The following is a 17,569-nucleotide window of genomic DNA, read 5'->3' as shown; positions in this document are numbered from 1 at the left end:
TATGGGTGGACTACAGTTATTGTACCGAGACCAGCGAAGAGCAAGTAATCAACTTTTTTAGATGGCGTGCCACATTCTCAGCATTACTCAGCGCGAGCTGCTGAATCAACTAATGGTTTGAACCAGAGTTAGAGGTAACGACAATGAAGGGGTCATCTAACGAGCCTCACAGCCTGGCTCCGGTCCCAGCAGTGTCCAAATCATCTTATAATGCACAACAGAATTAAAAATCGTGTTTCCAGCTTGGTACAAGCTAAGCTGAGTAACTGAATTAGGTCTGTTCTTTTTTTAATGGGATTATCTGGCAAATAATAGTGATGCTTTGTTGTGAAGTACAGATTAACTTTTTTTGAGAGACAGAGAGAGAAAAAAAAGATTAGTTTGGCGACAAGATTCTTTACCTCCAGTTGGGGCTCTGTGCATGAAGGGGATTCTGCTCTGATGCCTACAGAGTCTCTGGTTATATCGGCAGTGGGTGAATCCATAGGACCATCCCTTTCCTGCTCTGTATCCACTCCTCTGGGAGACCTCCAGGGGGAACCCCCAGAGCTTGACCTGTCCATACCCAGTGTCAGAGGGTTGAGCTGGGGCGACCTTGCTGCTATGTCCCCCGCTTCCATCTCCAGTTCCATCATCTCCGCCTCCAGCTCTGCCTCTTCCTTGGCTTCCTTGTTGCTCTCCTCCAGGTGCTTCATCAGTACTGCGATGACCACATTGACCAGGACAAACTGAGCGGTCAGGACAAAGGAGACGAAGTAGATGGGAGAAACCACAGTGTTGTAGCAGGTGCCTGTATCTTGGGCGCAGTCCCTCAACGTATCCTGGAAAGACCGTACAGACGGTGGATTTAATAGTATTCTAGTTAAATGTTCTAGTTAAGAACATGCACCTACAGGTGGGTGACCATTCGCAGCCGATGATCATTACAACAGCAAGAAGAACAACTTTGTAAGAACAACTTTGTACTGGGTTGCAGTGACCCCTCACTCAAGTTGGCTTACTGATGGATTTAGCTACTGGATGTCTGCCAGGTGTCACCTAAGCTAATTTTAATCACTGATGTTAGGCTGGTCTGTGGTGTTTTTACCTCTGGGAGCATTTTAAAGTGAATTATCTCACCATTAATAATGCTTCCTGGTTAACTCTACTAACACACCATCCAAAATATCTGTGCTTTGGTTTTGGTGGTGAAGATCCAGTATTTTATTCATGTGTTACTAATTAGCATGAATCTGTGTTTGTTTAAAATCAACTTACGCTCATAACTTAGCTGTACATCCTCCTATGGCTTATTCAGTAACACTGGGGAATAAACAGGACGGCATCCTCCTTGAGACTTGGAAATATCGGTCATTGCCTTGTAATTGCACTGATTTTTGTTGCTGTTAGAGCATGTGGAACTCTCAACTTCTGGGTGACCTCTTTCGAGCATAAGGCAATCTGCCTGCAAACAACACTGCAACTGCAACTGCAATCACTCTCAAAGTGCTGAAGGTTTGCAAAAACTGACTGCCAACACAGTGCAATTATCTAACTCAGTCTTTCTGCAGTAGGAAACTCCACTCAACTGGTTGCATTCTGATTGCAGAGCACTTCTGTCATTTTGCCGTTGAATCACAGTCCTACAGCAACTACTTCACAATTCGTGGAAGAATTTCTGTTGCAAACACACAAGATTCTGATTGGAACCTGAATATAAGTAGTCAATGTGAATGTTTGTGTATGCAGATGGCAACAGATTTCCATTGTGTGCCACTTTATCAGATAATTGATAATTGTATGTATTTGCTAGCTTGACCCCATTTAACTGCAAACTGATTGTCTTAATAGCATTTTGTCGTTTTCTTAAACAACAAAATCACTTTGAAGACAGAAACTGAGCTGTGGCAAACCTGGTCCCCATCTTCAATGTAACCATGTCATAGCAAAATTGCGAGTTCATTGCACTCTGTCCCAATAAGGTGCGTCATGCTGTGATCTCCAACCACAGTCCTCCAAACTGTAAATGCAGTATTATTTGAACATAGTCTCATCTGGCTAAAAAATACGATGGCCGCACTAAAGACTGACATCCGTTTTTTAGTTTTTAAACCAGAAGTTGACATTATGAACAACTTATATACAAAAAATTGAGTATGGTTTGAAGGTCCGAATGTGATGTTTTTTTCATCCATTACAAGCACATTCATATTGCGGAGTCATTTTAAAACAGAACTGGACCTGCAGAATGTGCAGATACAAAAGAGTGAATGTAGAGTATGAGTGGTCTATGGATCTGAAACTGCAGAGTTGGTTTCACCTTCATTATGCCATTCCAGTTGTCTCCAGTGGAAACTCTGAAGAGCAGCAGAAAGGCCATCCCAAAGTTTTTAAATGTAGCGTAGCGCCCCAGACCCTCACAGGTGTGGAGTTCATCACAAACTGCAGAGACAAAAGGGAAGTGGGAGGAGATAAACAAAAAGAGGATTAGCCAGAGAGTAAAAGAGAATGAAACAAAAAAAGATAGCAGTGTTCACGGCTTTCAGTTGGATTTTCCTATAATAAAATAGTTACTGTGATAGCATTTTATAGCTCTGAAAGCTTCAAGATAAAATTAAGGAGATCAATATAGTATTTCAACAAAGGATTCGAGGAAGCAATTAATATCAGATGAATTAAACCCACAGAGGGGAGAGTTAAATGCTCGGTGTATGCCCGTGAATGACCTGAGTGGAAACTAAGAGATTTCATTTTCTTCTTTTTCTACTGCCTGCACAGTATCTCTTTATTGTGCATGTGTTCTTACTTAAGTCACCAAACAGCTCCACTCCCAGCGCTGCAAAGATAAAGAAGAGGAGCATGAAGAGAAGACCCAGATTGCCCACCTGCAGGGAGACAACAGGAAGGAAGAGAGCGATTAGTCAGAGGAGATAAAGCCCAGGGAAAATAAACCAATAAGGAGGGACAACAAACTTCTCATTCGGAGGCAGGGTAGAATGGAGGATGGTTCTAGAGCAGTTAGAGAAAGTATAAGATAAGCTGTAGTGACTGAGCATTTGTTAAATAAACACATCTCCTATCCAAGCGAATGCATGCTTCAATGATGTGAATGAGTGTCTGACAGAAAGCAGGTAAAGATGGACAGCACCACAGCGTCAGCGCTGCCATCTAGTGCTGCTGACATCACTCACAGCCAGTTGTTTATTGTATTCGGGTTGTTTATTTTGTTAATTTGAAAATTAGTTAATGTGTTACAATCTAGACAACTAGCATGATCTGGTTATTCATCTGGAAAATAATAAATTGACAATGAGTGCAGGTAGGCTGTGCATAAAAGATTGGTGTTGCTTTTGGGTTTGAAAAGTTAAGTCAGTGGGGATGTGCCGTAACCTTGCATTCTTTCTGAAGGGGGCAACTCCTCTGGACTCCAACTGTGTACAAGTCTATTGTGGAGTCTGAGTTCATCTCAGTGGCTAGTTTAAGTCTCTCCGAGGACAACATGACTTTCATTTTGTAAATGATCTTTTTCAAGCAGGCCAGCATCGTGACTGATGTGTCCAGTTTCAAAATGCTAAATCTGAAGGGCTATCTATTTATCGTAGGGTAAATCAATCTGTATGATAATAAGGGTAAATGTGATTTGGTGTTCTCCTGCTTGTACACATATATTAATGCTGACTTGCACAATTACTCTGTTGGTCTGTGCTAGCCAATGATTGTAAAAATGACTTTTATAGAGTTAAGCTAGTGGATCCACCGCACAATTAGAAATTAGCTAGCATTTTGCCATTAAAGAGATGAGAAAAAACAAACAAACAAAACCAAAAATGAACAATGCCAAATAGAAGACAGATCATTGTACGTCAAAAGGTTCCACTGGGCATGACTCTCTGGCCTCCTCCAAAATGGCAAAACATCAGCAGATGTTGGGGTTAAGCCAATAACATCTATTACATTGGCAACCCACCTTGTGGACTAGACAAGCCATGGATTTTGGTGTATGTGATTTTACAACTGATTGGTCCTGACACATCTCTTTACCTCCCCAGACTCGATGGTTGTATAATCACAAAATACACTTAAATCTCAAATGACACCATCACAATGTTGCTTTTCCCAGCTAAACTCTTAAGCTACAAAATTACCTAATAAACTACTGAAAATACAAATCTGCACGTTTAAAAAAGCTGGAAAACTGAAATTGAGCGCAATTAACAGGTATGTGATTTCTATGTAAAATCTAGCCTATAATATGCGGTAATTAGTAACTTTCAACCCACATATATACAGTATGTGTGTGATGAGTGTCCCAGCACAGAACAGAGCATGACACTGATTATTACACTCTATTATACAATATCATGTTTTGTCTGGTAAAATAGTCTACTCGGTATGCAGTATTTTAACTGTTTGATTATGTTCTATTTTGATTTACTGTAAATTTAGAATAAACTTTTTTGTCCTTTATCCGCAGATTGTTTTGTATTTTCTTTGATAAATCTGTCTTTTTAATTTTTAGTACCCTTAGGGGTTGAATTACTTGGTGGTATTTAATCCTGACTGATTGTGTATTTGTGAGACCCTGATGAAGAGAGAGAGTCGATACCCATTGGCCTGTTTTGCTTGCTGAACTGCTTCAAGAATAAATTTGTTACATTTTATCCTTGACAGAGTGGCTTAGCAACCGCACCCTTTTTTATATTGAGATTTTGTTCGCCCTACTGATGAGCACCTGTTGAATAATCCTTTAGAGCACTTCCTTTTTTCCTTTTTCTGATGACACTGAACAAGTCAGATACAGCATGAAAGGAGTATCTGGGGTGGCGGTGGGTTGCAAAGCGGTGTGCAGAGTGCCTTGTGAGAGACACTAACTGAAACAGTCCAAACTGAATCGATTTTAATGCATAAATGTACATTTAGAGGAGGTGTCATTGGTCGATTTGTTTCAACTGGGCTTTCTCTTTTAGATTACATAGTTTTTCTGAGGCTCTTGTCCAAGTCTGCCACTGTGCGACTGAGTCAAATGCCTCTAGAGCCTTCAAGTAGCCTTAAAATTAACCTGTATATGGAGAAAGGACTTCCTAGCCAACCCATTTTTATATGCAGTCTACAAAATAAAGGTGCAAGATTGGAATAAAAATAAAAAGAGGAGCTGTAGAAAGTGATAGGAAAAACAAGGGATTAGAGCTTTGACACAGGGGTGGTTTAAATAATGAAAAGTGTTATGGTTTGCTGCTGTCAATGATTATCAGCATGTAGCAACCTGTTCGCACCTCCACCACCCGCCTATCATCAGATTTATTAATAATGAACACTTCTGACAAGCTCAAGGAGCCTGGAACAACACTCGATCTCTGTGTCTCTCTGAAAAGCAACAACAGAGGTGTTTTGAAAGAACATTGCGAATATAAGACTTTTTGACTTTCTGCAAAACACTGCAGAAGTTGTTCTAATTTACTAACTCTATCACCCACAAATCCACCCACCCTAGGGTTTAAAACAAAAACCTGAAGCTACATTCACTTTCTAATCTCTGCAGGGGGCTTCTAATGCAAATAAGGGTCTCTGGAGTTGAGCAGAGAAAACTCGTGAGAAAGACGACGCCCTGAAACAGCAGAATCTGCAGCACACACACAAAAAAAGGAAATGCTTTTGAGATGTAACTTTAGGGACAGTTTCTGTGGGATGTGAAATCCATGGAGGAAAAAAAATGCAGATGAGGACGGAAGGAGAGTTTCGCGGCTTTGGTGGGTGTTATTTAGCGGCGCGTACCTGAGGCAGGGCTTGCATAACGGTGTCCAGCAAAGCTCTCATCCCCACCGCCATCTTCAAGAGCTTCAATACTGTGGGGACACGCAAACACACAGAATGAAAAAACAACATCTCACCAATATTATGATTTTTCAGTCTTACATAACAGAGCAGGCCTGCTGTGGAACTGAAAGGACACAACATTTCTCTCACTTACAGTTTAATCCTGCTCTGTTAGCTTAGTCACTCATTTTCTTGTATTAAACACCACTGAGCTCTTAAGACGACATGACTGAGGTCATATCCCCCAGTGACTCGGTAGGGTTACCAGTATGACTTGAGCACCAATTGAACTACAGCAAGAATGACAGATGATACATTGTAGCAAATGTGTAAACATTAACCCAAGGAAACAAAATTAGGCAGCAAATGACCCCCCCACTCCTCCTGGGCAATCTTTCAATACACAGCACAAAAATCAGACAATAGATTTAAGACATAACACTTCTGTAAAATGCTTTTGTCATCCTAATTTAAGTGATTTGGGATTTATCAGCCAATAAAGACTCGCAACATAAACAGCTTGATAATATCAGGGTATGCAAGGATTTCCAGTCTTCCATTGTTCAACCAGAGGAATGGCACCTGGTGTAGTCTTCTGCTGCTGTAGCCCATCTGCTTCAAGGTTTGTGTGTTGTGCATTCAGAGATGCTCGTCTGCAGACCTTGGTTGTAATACAGACTTCTTTTTGTTAGTGTTGCATAACTGTATTAGCTCGAAGTGGTCTGGCCATGCGCCACTGACATCAACAAGGCATTTATGCACAGAGATGCACTGGACAGTTTCCCTTTTTCAGACCATTTTCTGTAAACCCCAGAGATGGTTGTGCAGGAAAATACCAGAAGATCAACAAACCACCAAACCATCGTCCACCAAAGCCACATCATGCTTAAAGCCACTTAGATTACCTGTCTTACCTATTCTGATGTTGCCATGTGATTAGCTGATTAGATATGTGCATTAACGTAAAGATAGATGTATAGTCCTGCTAAACACAAGATGAATAATCAAAATAAGCATCAATAGAATCACAGTGCTATCAGGATCTCTTTTAAACTGGGAAGAAAACATGTTATGGAATAATAAGAGATATTTTTTTTATCTATATCAATTACTCACATATTAACAAAAATCAGTAAACATAGGACACAAAAAAGGGAAATCCCACATTTGCAAAAAAAATGTACTTTTATTTTAACCACACACTTTTAACCCACACTGCCAGACATCTGTTAGCTTCAATATATTAGCTCAGCTAACATGACACATATTCCAGTGAGAAACACCACTTTTCTCTGAATAATTATATGGCCACTAATGATGCATTTACCACCGAAAGGCATCTGTCTGCACCTCAGCTGCTACCACTGAAACATCTAAACATATGCCAGACAGATTAGCAAAGCGCTGACCATAACTTGATAAACATTACATCCATTAATCAGCTGTAAAGACAGCCTTGAAAACATAGTAACAGTTCAAACTGCCTCAAGGTGATTTTTCCAAAACAATCTAACTTTATAATTTTCTGGTGTAATCACTCGAGCTACAGTAACTAATAACTCCACAGCGTAAACTAGCAAGACACGAGATAACAGATATTCCCTTGTTATTTTGCACTTTAACACATACTTTCAATATAAATGTCAAAAGCAATTTTTAAAAGGATTGAGTACTGTCAACTTCAACTACTTTACAAATGAAGTAGGCGTGTGTTTTGAATCATGGATTTGACCATGAAATTGCTAAGAGGGATAAAAGCCGACAACTAACCTTATGTCAATGTCTATTAATAGCATTTTGTGTGGGTGTGTTGTGCAAGTTCAAGGTTTGAAAGAGCAAAGCGTATGCACATAAGGTCATGTAAAATGCCACTCACTGTGGTAATGTTTTATTTGCCTTCATGTTAGGATTGCTAAGCTGTGACACCATGAGTGCAAGGGGTTGGTGGGCTGATGATTCTCAAGCTGTTGTCTCACTGCTTATGGTGAGTGAGTTGTTACTTTTTGCCATATAGTAAAATAATAAGCAATAAAAGTATGAGGAATTGCTTTTGTTATTTATTTGAGATAGTTATTAAACACATCAGGAGGGGCAGGGATAGCTCATTAGGTAGAGTGGTGGCCCCATGATCGGAAGGTCGGGGGTTCGACTCCACTGAACGGCTACCCTGAGGTACCCCTGAGCAAGGTACTGCCCTACACACTGCTCACCGGGCGCTGCACTGGTGGCTGCCCACTGCTTCACTGGGTGAATGGGTTAAATGCAGAGGAACTATTTCCCTATGGGGACTAACACATACACTTTACATCACTTATTGGTGCCTAAACCAGTGTAATTACAGCTTTTGTGAAATGAATCAATATTGAATTTTGTTAAAACACAAGAGTGTGTTAGGGTGCTTATTTTTTCATTATGGTAATTTAATCCAATTTGAAGTGAGTTTAATAGTTCATTTTATAAAAACTGAAAATACTTGAGCTGATTTAATCTGCAATTTAATCTAATCAAAAGGTATTGTAGTAAAAATCTCATCGTTCAGGCTGAAGTTCGGCTGAAATGCAGACGCAAAAATGAAATGAAAGCAAGTCTGCAGCCGCTGAAAAAATCCAATTGACCAAACAGTTCTCTGGAAAATAGCTTCACCATTCCTGGAAGATGCATCAAACCTCTGCTTGGATAGTAGGAAGGAAAAGTTTTTTCAACAGTTTCTGAAGTTTTAGAGCATCAGTAATAAATATAATTTCTAAGACATTTCTTCCCCGAATTTTCTTTGTTAGCTGTAAGCACTTTTATAACATTTTTATTGTTCTATGAGCATTATTATCCTAAACCAGGACACCTATTTGTACTTGTGGACTACATCAAATTCGCACATGGTCGAAGCCTACATTCTGTTTTAAACATTAAATGTAAAACAACACTTAGTTTTAATCCATCAGATTCTCCTGTGTCTGAGTTGTGATATTGATTAGTCTGTTAACTTACACAGCTGGAATTTCTGCCAGCTTTTCTGTGCACAAAGGACACACATGTGATGCATCTCACTGACAGCGTTGGACAGAAAACCCACCGCCTTTTGATTCCAATGCTGACAACATGTGAATTTAATCTAGCTAACTCAGATTCCTGCTCAGACTGATTATGAGAGGCATGCTGATGCCAGACAGAAAGACTGGACCCATCAAATACACACAGACAAACAAAGCAAAAAATGTGTTTGGGTCGGCTGAGCGACAACAATTAATCACGACTTCCATGCTACCTCATCGCTGCACATTCAGTGTTTGGACCAAACAGACAGGCTCCCGTTCTGCATGTCTTAGCTCCTCTTTCTCTCATCTTCCTTCCTTTTGCTTCCTCTCCTCAAGCCTTCAGGTAAAGCCTCTTGTCTCTCCTATCTTCCAATAATCAGCCTGAACCTCTTTTACTCTGCACACCTATTTCACTCCTGACTTCATCTCACCTTCTGGTAGTCTATTTTAAGGTCAGAAGTCATTCATCAATCCCATCTCTTTCGTTTATTTCTCTTTTATTCTTACATCTCTTTCATCCTTCTTTACTGTACCCCATCCTCTCCTTAGCTTCTTGCAGCTTAGTTCACTTACTGTCACAGTGTGTTTTGGCTCTCTCACACCCTAAGCTCACTTTCCTCACCCTGTGTTTTTCTCTCCCTTCGCTTCTTCTCAGTTTGTCAGCTGACTGTGTGTCTCTGTGCCATCTGGTCGGCTCACAGCCTGCCCGAACCATGCTGAGATCTGCCATGCAAAAAATGACAAAAAGGGGAGTCCCGGGGATGTGTGTTTTACATCATCTTCAAAGTACAGCACCTTGAAAGAGTTTGCTGTGGGTTGGTGTCTCACACTGTGTAAGGGTCGGGGGGGGAGTGTCATACCTCGAGCAATCCTCAGCACTCTCATGATGCGAATGATGGTGGGGTTGATGGGCAGGGAAGCGTTGACCTCAATCTCCTCCAAAGTGATGCCCATGATGGACAGCAGCACGATGGCCAGATCCAGCTGGTTCCACCTACACGCCAACAACCACACACAGACGTACACAAAACATACTCATCAGCACCAAACACAGACTTGGGTTAGTTGTTTTCACTGAAACCTCGGATAAATGTGATTGGCTGCAAAAATGGACTCAAACAAATCACCCATATGTGAGTCATTTCCACCATCACACAAGTGTGAACTCCAATCATATGAAGTGGACTTCAGTCAGAACTGAGTCACAGATCTGATGACTTTGAACTTTAAGAAATCGACAACAGTCCAACTCAGAACTGCAGTCTTATGTTTTTGACTGAGTAAGTTGGAGTGCTTAGAGGAAACACTCCAAATTTGACATCACAATAGTAAGAACTCCACCACAATTCTGCCCAGACAGAGACAGAGACGGTCCCTTATTTAGGAGAACTTCAACATGGATAGAAAATGGATAACGCTAAGGAAGAATCCTGGGTACAACACAGCTTTCATGGCCTTTTTTAAGTCTACAGTGACGCTCAAAAGATTCTGTATAATGTATCACCTCAGTGTTCCAAAGCTTTAGTCATGCATATTTAACTAATCAAATAACTCATGAAATTTAGAGACGGATCATTTTCTCCATGACAGTGAGAGCGTGCTGACTATTTTAAGTGCTATGAGGAAAGTTTTTTAAAAAGCAGCCACGATGTGATTCCAGTCACATAGGCATAGTCCACAAAATGTTCAGACATGACCAGTTTTGAAGTTGCCGTTCAATAAACGACAAGTCTGGAACGAAGTGAACGTACACAGCAAAATCTCCAGTGTTAAATTAACACTGGAGAGTGTCTATATGGGTCCACACCTCTGAGTGTTAAATACAACACTGTTGAGTGTTAAATTAACACTTTTGACAGTGTTATATGTTTAAAAGTAACCTAGTCAGTTTTGAAGATTAACAAAGACTAACACTGAGCAGTGCTGGTTTTCTAACTGGAATATTTCTAACATTTTGAGTTATTTTCCAGTGTTAGAAAACCAGCACTGCTCAGTGTTAGTCTTTGTTAATCTTCAAAACTGACTAGGTTACTTTTAAACATATAACACTGTCAAAAGTGTTAATTTAACACTCAACAGTGTTGTATTTAACACTCAGAGGTGTGGACCCATATAGACACTCTCTAGTGTTAATTTAACACTGGAGATTTTGCTGTGTATAAAACCTGAAGACAGAGGTGGGTGGTCGCAGTAACCTGGTTATTGTACTGCTATTTACATTGTTAATATCCATGTGAGGCTTTGTTTCACTCAGAGTTTGACATTTAAATCCACATATCCCTACATCTACTCAAACTGCATTAATCAATCCGCCTGAAATTATATATGTATTTTTAAATTAGCTCAGGGTTTTTTTTGGCTAAATGCTGCTGTACCTGGAAACAAAAATAAAAGGTTGTGGACTGAGCTGTTCTTAAACTGGGTTCTTGCCAGACTTGAAAAGGATAATGGTCTTTCTCTGGTGAACGGGACAGACATCGTGGACTCCTAGGTGGTCAGCTCTGGTCCAGAAACACGATGTCTCCACTGAAGCGTGTGGGTTTAGTGGGTGTATTTCTTTATATGCAACATGTGCCAGTATGCAGCAATGCTGCTGGGATTGTGTTTGTGTATTATTGTGTGGTTTTCACCAGAAAGCCAGAGATTTCAAAGCTATGAAATCATCTAAGGCATTTGTGTTTTATTGGTGTTTAACAAGGCTGTTTGTATTCATGCAGGCCTCTCTGAGAACCAGTCGCTGGAGCACCTTAGAAAAAGCTCATTTAACTTGTCTGAACGCTGCCTCAGATTTTCTACATGACTCACAATTTTTAAAGACAAGTGCTTGCAACCACTAATCTACTAAAATATCACATCCACCCCAAATGTCAGAACCGAAAAACAGGAGGCAAATGTTTCTTCAGAATCTCAGTTTTTCTTTGTGTCAGTGTAGGAAAGTTCAACATGACACGTCGGGGAACTTGCGAGAGATTTATATACTGACTTGTCCTTGAAGAAGCGTCGGAAGCCGAAGGCAACCAGCTTGAAGACCGACTCCAGCACAAAAATGAGAGTGAAGATGTAGTTACAGATCTTCAGTGCTTCATCCAGCTCCTGAGAGAAATGATAAAAAAAAGTTACAGATTCATAAAGTGCAAAAGTATTCATTTTAACAACTCTGTAAAGCCGGCATTAAATTTTCTCTCTTACTCCACCATGGCGATCTGTGGTTTTCATTATTTATCGAAATGTGCTGAAGCTGCAGAGAAAACCAATGAAATGATCTCACCTCGCTGCTATCTTTTTCATATTTTAATGGGAAAACACTGATTTAAACTGAATGGCTTGTTATGCTGCTTAGTTTTGCAGCTTAAATAAACCACGTTCATGCTTTTATAATCCTTACATAAAATACTAAAGGGTCCATAATGCAAAGGCTGTCCTTTCTTCAGAATTAGCCATTCCATGAATAGATCACACCATCCCCTCTGTTCCTCCCTCATTCTCCATGAAAAGCCCATTAGAATCAAAGTGGCCATTTCTCCTTCTTTCTTTTTTTTGCTGGAGGGAGAATTCACATTTCCCATCTGCATGTAAAAACTGACCTTTAACAGAGAGCTGTGGAGGGAACTGGTCATCAGGAGGGATTGGACTGAAGTCTCACTGGTGGCAGTTCATACACTAACACCAGTTTGTGATAAATCCCTTGATGCCAGCCATCTATTATTTTCTATTTTCTACAATTTGTTCTACTTTAAAAGCAGTCAGAGACCATTGATTGATTCCTGCAGGAAGATTTTACACTTATAACAACATTTTATGCTAGCACTCTCTGTTGACATATCATACTCCCAAGTAGTCTCTTATCAAACCAAATATATTCAGTTCTACCTAACATTATTTAATATCTATACTCGGCAATTCTATCTAATAACAATTTTACTAATGATGTTGTTGTACAAGATAAACAAACAAAAAACAAATTCCAGGCATTTTAGCAAACCTCTTACTCTTCCCAGAGATGCTGCACTGTATTGGCCACCATCTGTTGTGCTAAACTTTCTATCCTAACCAATAACACTGTTCAGTCTTACTGCCTTCTAACAAACAACATTCTGTTTCTCTTAAGGGTATCCGTTGGTACAACCTTCTGTTGTACTAAAAAGTAAAACCCCCACATTCTAGCCAAAAAGCTTCTAATCTGACACCAACGGCTCCTTGAAAACATCATTCAGTTTAACCAATCACTGCTCTAAACCACCAAACCTTCTATTGTACCTTAACATATTCTCTAGTACCTACTGACAGAGATCAGCTTCCGGTTAGTTCCATAAATGTTTGGACAGTAACTCAGTTTGTGACCACAGTAGATTTTAAATCAAATGATAAAGATGCCTCAGGGTTGTCACGGTCAGGTGTGAAGAGAAAGAGGACCCAAATGCAGTACTCGCAGATTTATTATAAGTTTGGCTGAACTGTGGTAACTGTTTAGAAATTACAGCTGTTTTGACATGTGGTACCCCATTTTCAGAAGCTCAAAAGTAACTGAACTAACTAGCATTATTTTAAATGTAAGGACTCTCTCCGCACTCGGATGAAAATCTTTTGCAGCGACAGAGAGCACAGCTCTGTATACTGTAGAACTCATCCTGCTTCTCCTGGTAACGTCACATTATCAATAGACAATAGTGGCTCGCTTCCAAAGGCAGCCTCCACCGTGTTTGACAGATGACGTATTATGCTTTGGATCACGAGCTGTTTCCCTTCTTCTGAATCCTTTTCCCCCAACATAATTTCACTTTCATCTATACAAATTATATATAAACATATACTAATCCCATAGGGAATTAGTCCTCTGAATTTAAGCCACTCACTCAGTGAAGCAGTGGGCAGCCATTGTGTAGATCTGGTACGAATTTGAACCCCTGACCTTTTGATCATGGGGCAACCAGTCTACTTACTGAGCTGCCTGTCTGGCAGCACAGTGGCACGGTGGTTACCACTGTTGCCTCACAGCAAGAATGTCCTGAGTTCAATTCCACCATTAGGCCAGGGTTTTTCTGTGTGTGGAGTTTGCATGTTCTCCCTGTGTTTGTGTGGGTCTCTCCAGGTACTCCAACTTCCTCCCACAGTCCAAAGACATGCAGAATGGAAACTCTAAATGGCCCATAGGAGTGAATGTGACTGCGAATGGTTGTGTCTATGTCTTTGCCCTACGACAGACTGTTAAGCTGTCCAGGGTGTACCCTGCCTCTCGCCTTAAGACAGCTGGGATAGGCTCCAGTGACAGAACTGTTTTAGATGTTTTCTTCGTTGTAAACCCTTTTATATTTACATTCATGAAGATGTCTCTTCATTTTAGGGTCGACAACGATATGCCCACTCAAGAGTGTGCTTGACTTTGACAGATGTTGTGAAGTTGTTTTTCTTAACCATGGAAAGAATTCTGTCATCATGTCCTTTTTAAAAAAAAAACAACTAGTTGATGATTTGGTGACTCCTAAAGTTTTTGCTGTCTGTTTAATAGGTTAATTGTTTTCAGCTTTAAGATAGACTCTCTCACTTTCTCTGGACCTGGGCCTCACATGCCCGTGAACCTGCTTGTCAATCAGTTGCCTCAGAAACAGTGGAAAATGGGGTAACATGCATAAAAATGGCTATAATTCATCAACAGTTAATGCAAGGCTTTTATGAAATCCCTGAATTAAAGTTAAAAGTTGAAATTTGATTGTTTGATCTAAAATCCACTGTGATGGCAATCAGAGGCAACAATTCAAACATTATATTGTGGTACTAGCCAGATATTTAGAGAATTCAAAAAACAACTTCAATTTAGGGCTCATGTAATTTTTTACTGTCTACTAATATTCTTAGCATGTTGCTAGGATCTAGCTTCCTGCTCTACATTTTCATATACCATGCCTTACAATACCCTTATCCACCCTGTAATGCAATCCTATGCTTTTGTTGACTCTCCATTGATATCTGATGCATCTTGCTTAAAACAACTTTATCCACTCAGTCACATTTATTTTTTCAAAAATCCACCTCAGTTTGTTGTTGGCCAACAATGTGATACATGAAGTGATGGACTCATATTTGAGTGTTGGAGAAATCCCAGCTGGCAAAGCCTGATGCCTGATGGTGATTAAAATATAGACTATAAATCCTCAGAATCCATAACCAGACCTCAGTGATTCTCATATAATTACCTTTCTTTAATGGATTGGATCTGGGCTAAACCTGGTTACCTTAATTCTCTACAGTTTGGAGCATTATTTAAAGTCCTTTAATATGACTTTTTTCTTTTCACTGATTGTCCAAATATTCAGTATTTATTCTTTTGACCTCCCTCTATAGTTTACCACTGCCTTTCTAGCCAAGCTTTTTACAGTTCTTATCTAACTTTCATTTGTTTTCCCTGATGACCTTATCCCTCTCTCAGCCTTGTTCAAAGAACTGGTGAGGCGGGGGTTTTTTTCATTAGTATTTTATTATCGTTGGAAAGGCTTGTTCACCTGACACTGTCTCCTAAAGCATTCAAAGCTATAAACCTCATGTTTCTGGAAGGCTGAACTAGAATTCCAACAACATTCGTTTTTAGACGCCACTGACCTGAAGATTAAGGAATGGAGTGTCTAACAGCCAACGTGCGTTGCCAATAATCAGCTTTTTATATTATTTTCATGGCAGGAAAACTTGAAAGAATTGGCAAAATTTGAAGAATTAGACTCCTGACACAACAAAAGAGCGTGCATTTGTCTGTAACTGTAGGACTATGAGAAGCTGCACTGTATTCATTATCATCTGAAGTGACTGATATGAGATGGTAATTAAAAACCACTCATGGAAAAAGAACATCCAAAGGAATTTTTAATATTTAACATGAATATTTTTTCATTTATATTCAATATTAATATTCAAACATAGTGATTTTTTTTAGATTGACATGTATACATATGTGTAAAACTTTTTTCTCTTTTTTTCCTCCAAAGGACTGAGCCAAGCCAGCATCCTGTTTTCCCAAACATCTGACCTTAGGCTGCTGATAGTGCTCCATTGACATGGTGATGACGTTGAGGCCTATTACGATGGTGATGAACAGGTCCAAGTAGTGGCTGGTGCACATCTTGTGGATGAGAAGGCGGGTGGGGGAGTAATCCGAGTAGTAGGGCTTACTCTGAGCTTCTGTTGGAAGTGGGAAATGGTTGGGGGGAGTTGGGGTGAAGGCAGGGGTGAGGAGGAGGAGGAGGAGGAGGAGGAGAAGGAGAAGGAGGAGGTGGTGATGTTCAGAAAGTGAGACAGGAGGTTTTACACTGGGACAACATACAGTAGAGCTGCTGTGTTGAGGACTGGAGTCGACGAAGCCTTGTTTTAAAGGAAAGTTGTTAGTGGAACATCAGTGCATTAAAGTCACTCACAATGGCTGACTCCCATTACGAATATGAGAGTATGGGAAGAGATGCAAAAAGAGAAGGCCGATCAGATAATGAAGAGAGAGAAAGAGAGACTACAGCCAAGCGCTCCTGTGGTCTGGAGTCACGACTAATCAAATCAGATCCCCTCCCCTCTGATCAAATTTTCTTTTCTTTCTCTCTTGCTTTCTTTCTTTTTTTAAATAACTCTCCCCTGACACGATAAGAGACAAACAGCAAGTGCTCAACGTGGGTTTGAAAGAGAAACTCCAGGGAGGCGGCTGCTGTCGGGCTATTCCAGGTTGGAGATGTGGCCCTCTCGCCCTCTTTCTCCCTGATCATCACGTGACACTGCCTCTCCTTATCTCCTCTGCTCCCCTCCTCTCAGGAGAAGAACATTAACGCATTAGGAAACTTTTCCATACTCATCCATCACTTCATTCCTCACCCCTTCCTTTTTGTCCAGAGAGGATGGATGGATGGATGGATAGGCTGGGAGTCAGGGTGAGGAAGAGAGAGAAGACTCATTCCATCTATCACCCTAACACTCCATCAGTGAAGGAGAGGCTCTAGGTCACACGAGTAAAGGGATGTAAAAGGGAACACACACATTTAAAAAAAGATCCTTTGGGTGTTGTGAGCACTCCCTGTCTACCCAATTAACTGTGACTGCAGCTGTGCTGAACTCAGACTATTCCCAGTGTGTATGTGGGGTGGCTGTAGCTCAGGTGGCAGAGCAGGTCAGCCACTAATCAGAAGGTCGGTGGTTCGATCCCAGGCTGCATCCTGGCTGCATGTCAAATATCCTTGGGCAAGATACTAACCCCATGTTTGCCTACTGGTGGTGGTCAGAGGGCCTGGTGGCGCCTGTGTCCGGCAGCCTCGCCTCTGTCAGTGCGCCCCAGGGCAGCTGTGGCTACAATGTAGCTTGCCATTGCCAGTGTGTGGGTGAATGACTGAATGTAGTGTAAAGCGCTTTGGGGTCCTATGGACTAGAAAAGCGCTATACAAATGCAGGCCATTTACCATATGTGTGTGCCATTCATGGTGTGTGCCTACAGGGTTCCCTATTGAATCAGGAAAACCACATATCTATCTATCTGAATCAAGATGTGTATTTATGATATAAAATTTAGCAGGTGCAAAGTTATAAATGTTGAGCTCCATCTATCCCACTGTATGCAGTATTCCTTTTTGTATTTATGGCGGTCAATGTCAAAACCTGTGATTGGCTGCCCTTCAGAAACTTTGAGCGTGACTTGACAAAAAGGGAGGAAGGTAACTCGTTTAGCTTTAAACTAAAATGATCGCGCGTTCGAGTACTGCTATCTTTGACTTAGGCTATTTTTC

The 17,569-nt window shown here is 40.6% G+C and overlaps 1 protein-coding gene across 1 annotated transcript in view; it reads right to left on the bottom strand.

Annotated features, from left to right (window-relative positions):
* cacna1g (calcium channel, voltage-dependent, T type, alpha 1G subunit) overlaps positions 1–17,569 on the bottom strand; it is a 350,831-nt gene that overhangs the window by 15,386 nt on the left and 317,876 nt on the right. Inside the window, exons 29-35 of the mRNA XM_085361223.1 lie at positions 15,841–15,992; positions 11,809–11,918; positions 9,686–9,819; positions 5,752–5,822; positions 2,786–2,864; positions 2,300–2,421; positions 402–821 (exon numbers count right to left, since the gene is read on the bottom strand). Coding sequence (XP_085217349.1) covers positions 402–821; positions 2,300–2,421; positions 2,786–2,864; positions 5,752–5,822; positions 9,686–9,819; positions 11,809–11,918; positions 15,841–15,992 — 1,088 coding nt within the window. The remainder of the gene's footprint in view (positions 1–401; positions 822–2,299; positions 2,422–2,785; positions 2,865–5,751; positions 5,823–9,685; positions 9,820–11,808; positions 11,919–15,840; positions 15,993–17,569) is intronic.

Source organism: Diplotaxodon limnothrissa, linkage group LG8, assembly GCF_057381915.1.
Source record: "Diplotaxodon limnothrissa isolate DT_005_m linkage group LG8, D_limnothrissa_male_GT1.1, whole genome shotgun sequence".
Lineage (NCBI taxonomy): Eukaryota > Metazoa > Chordata > Actinopteri > Cichliformes > Cichlidae > Diplotaxodon > Diplotaxodon limnothrissa.
Note: the sequence above shows the minus strand (reverse complement) of the source record. Positions and strands in the feature narration are given on the sequence as shown.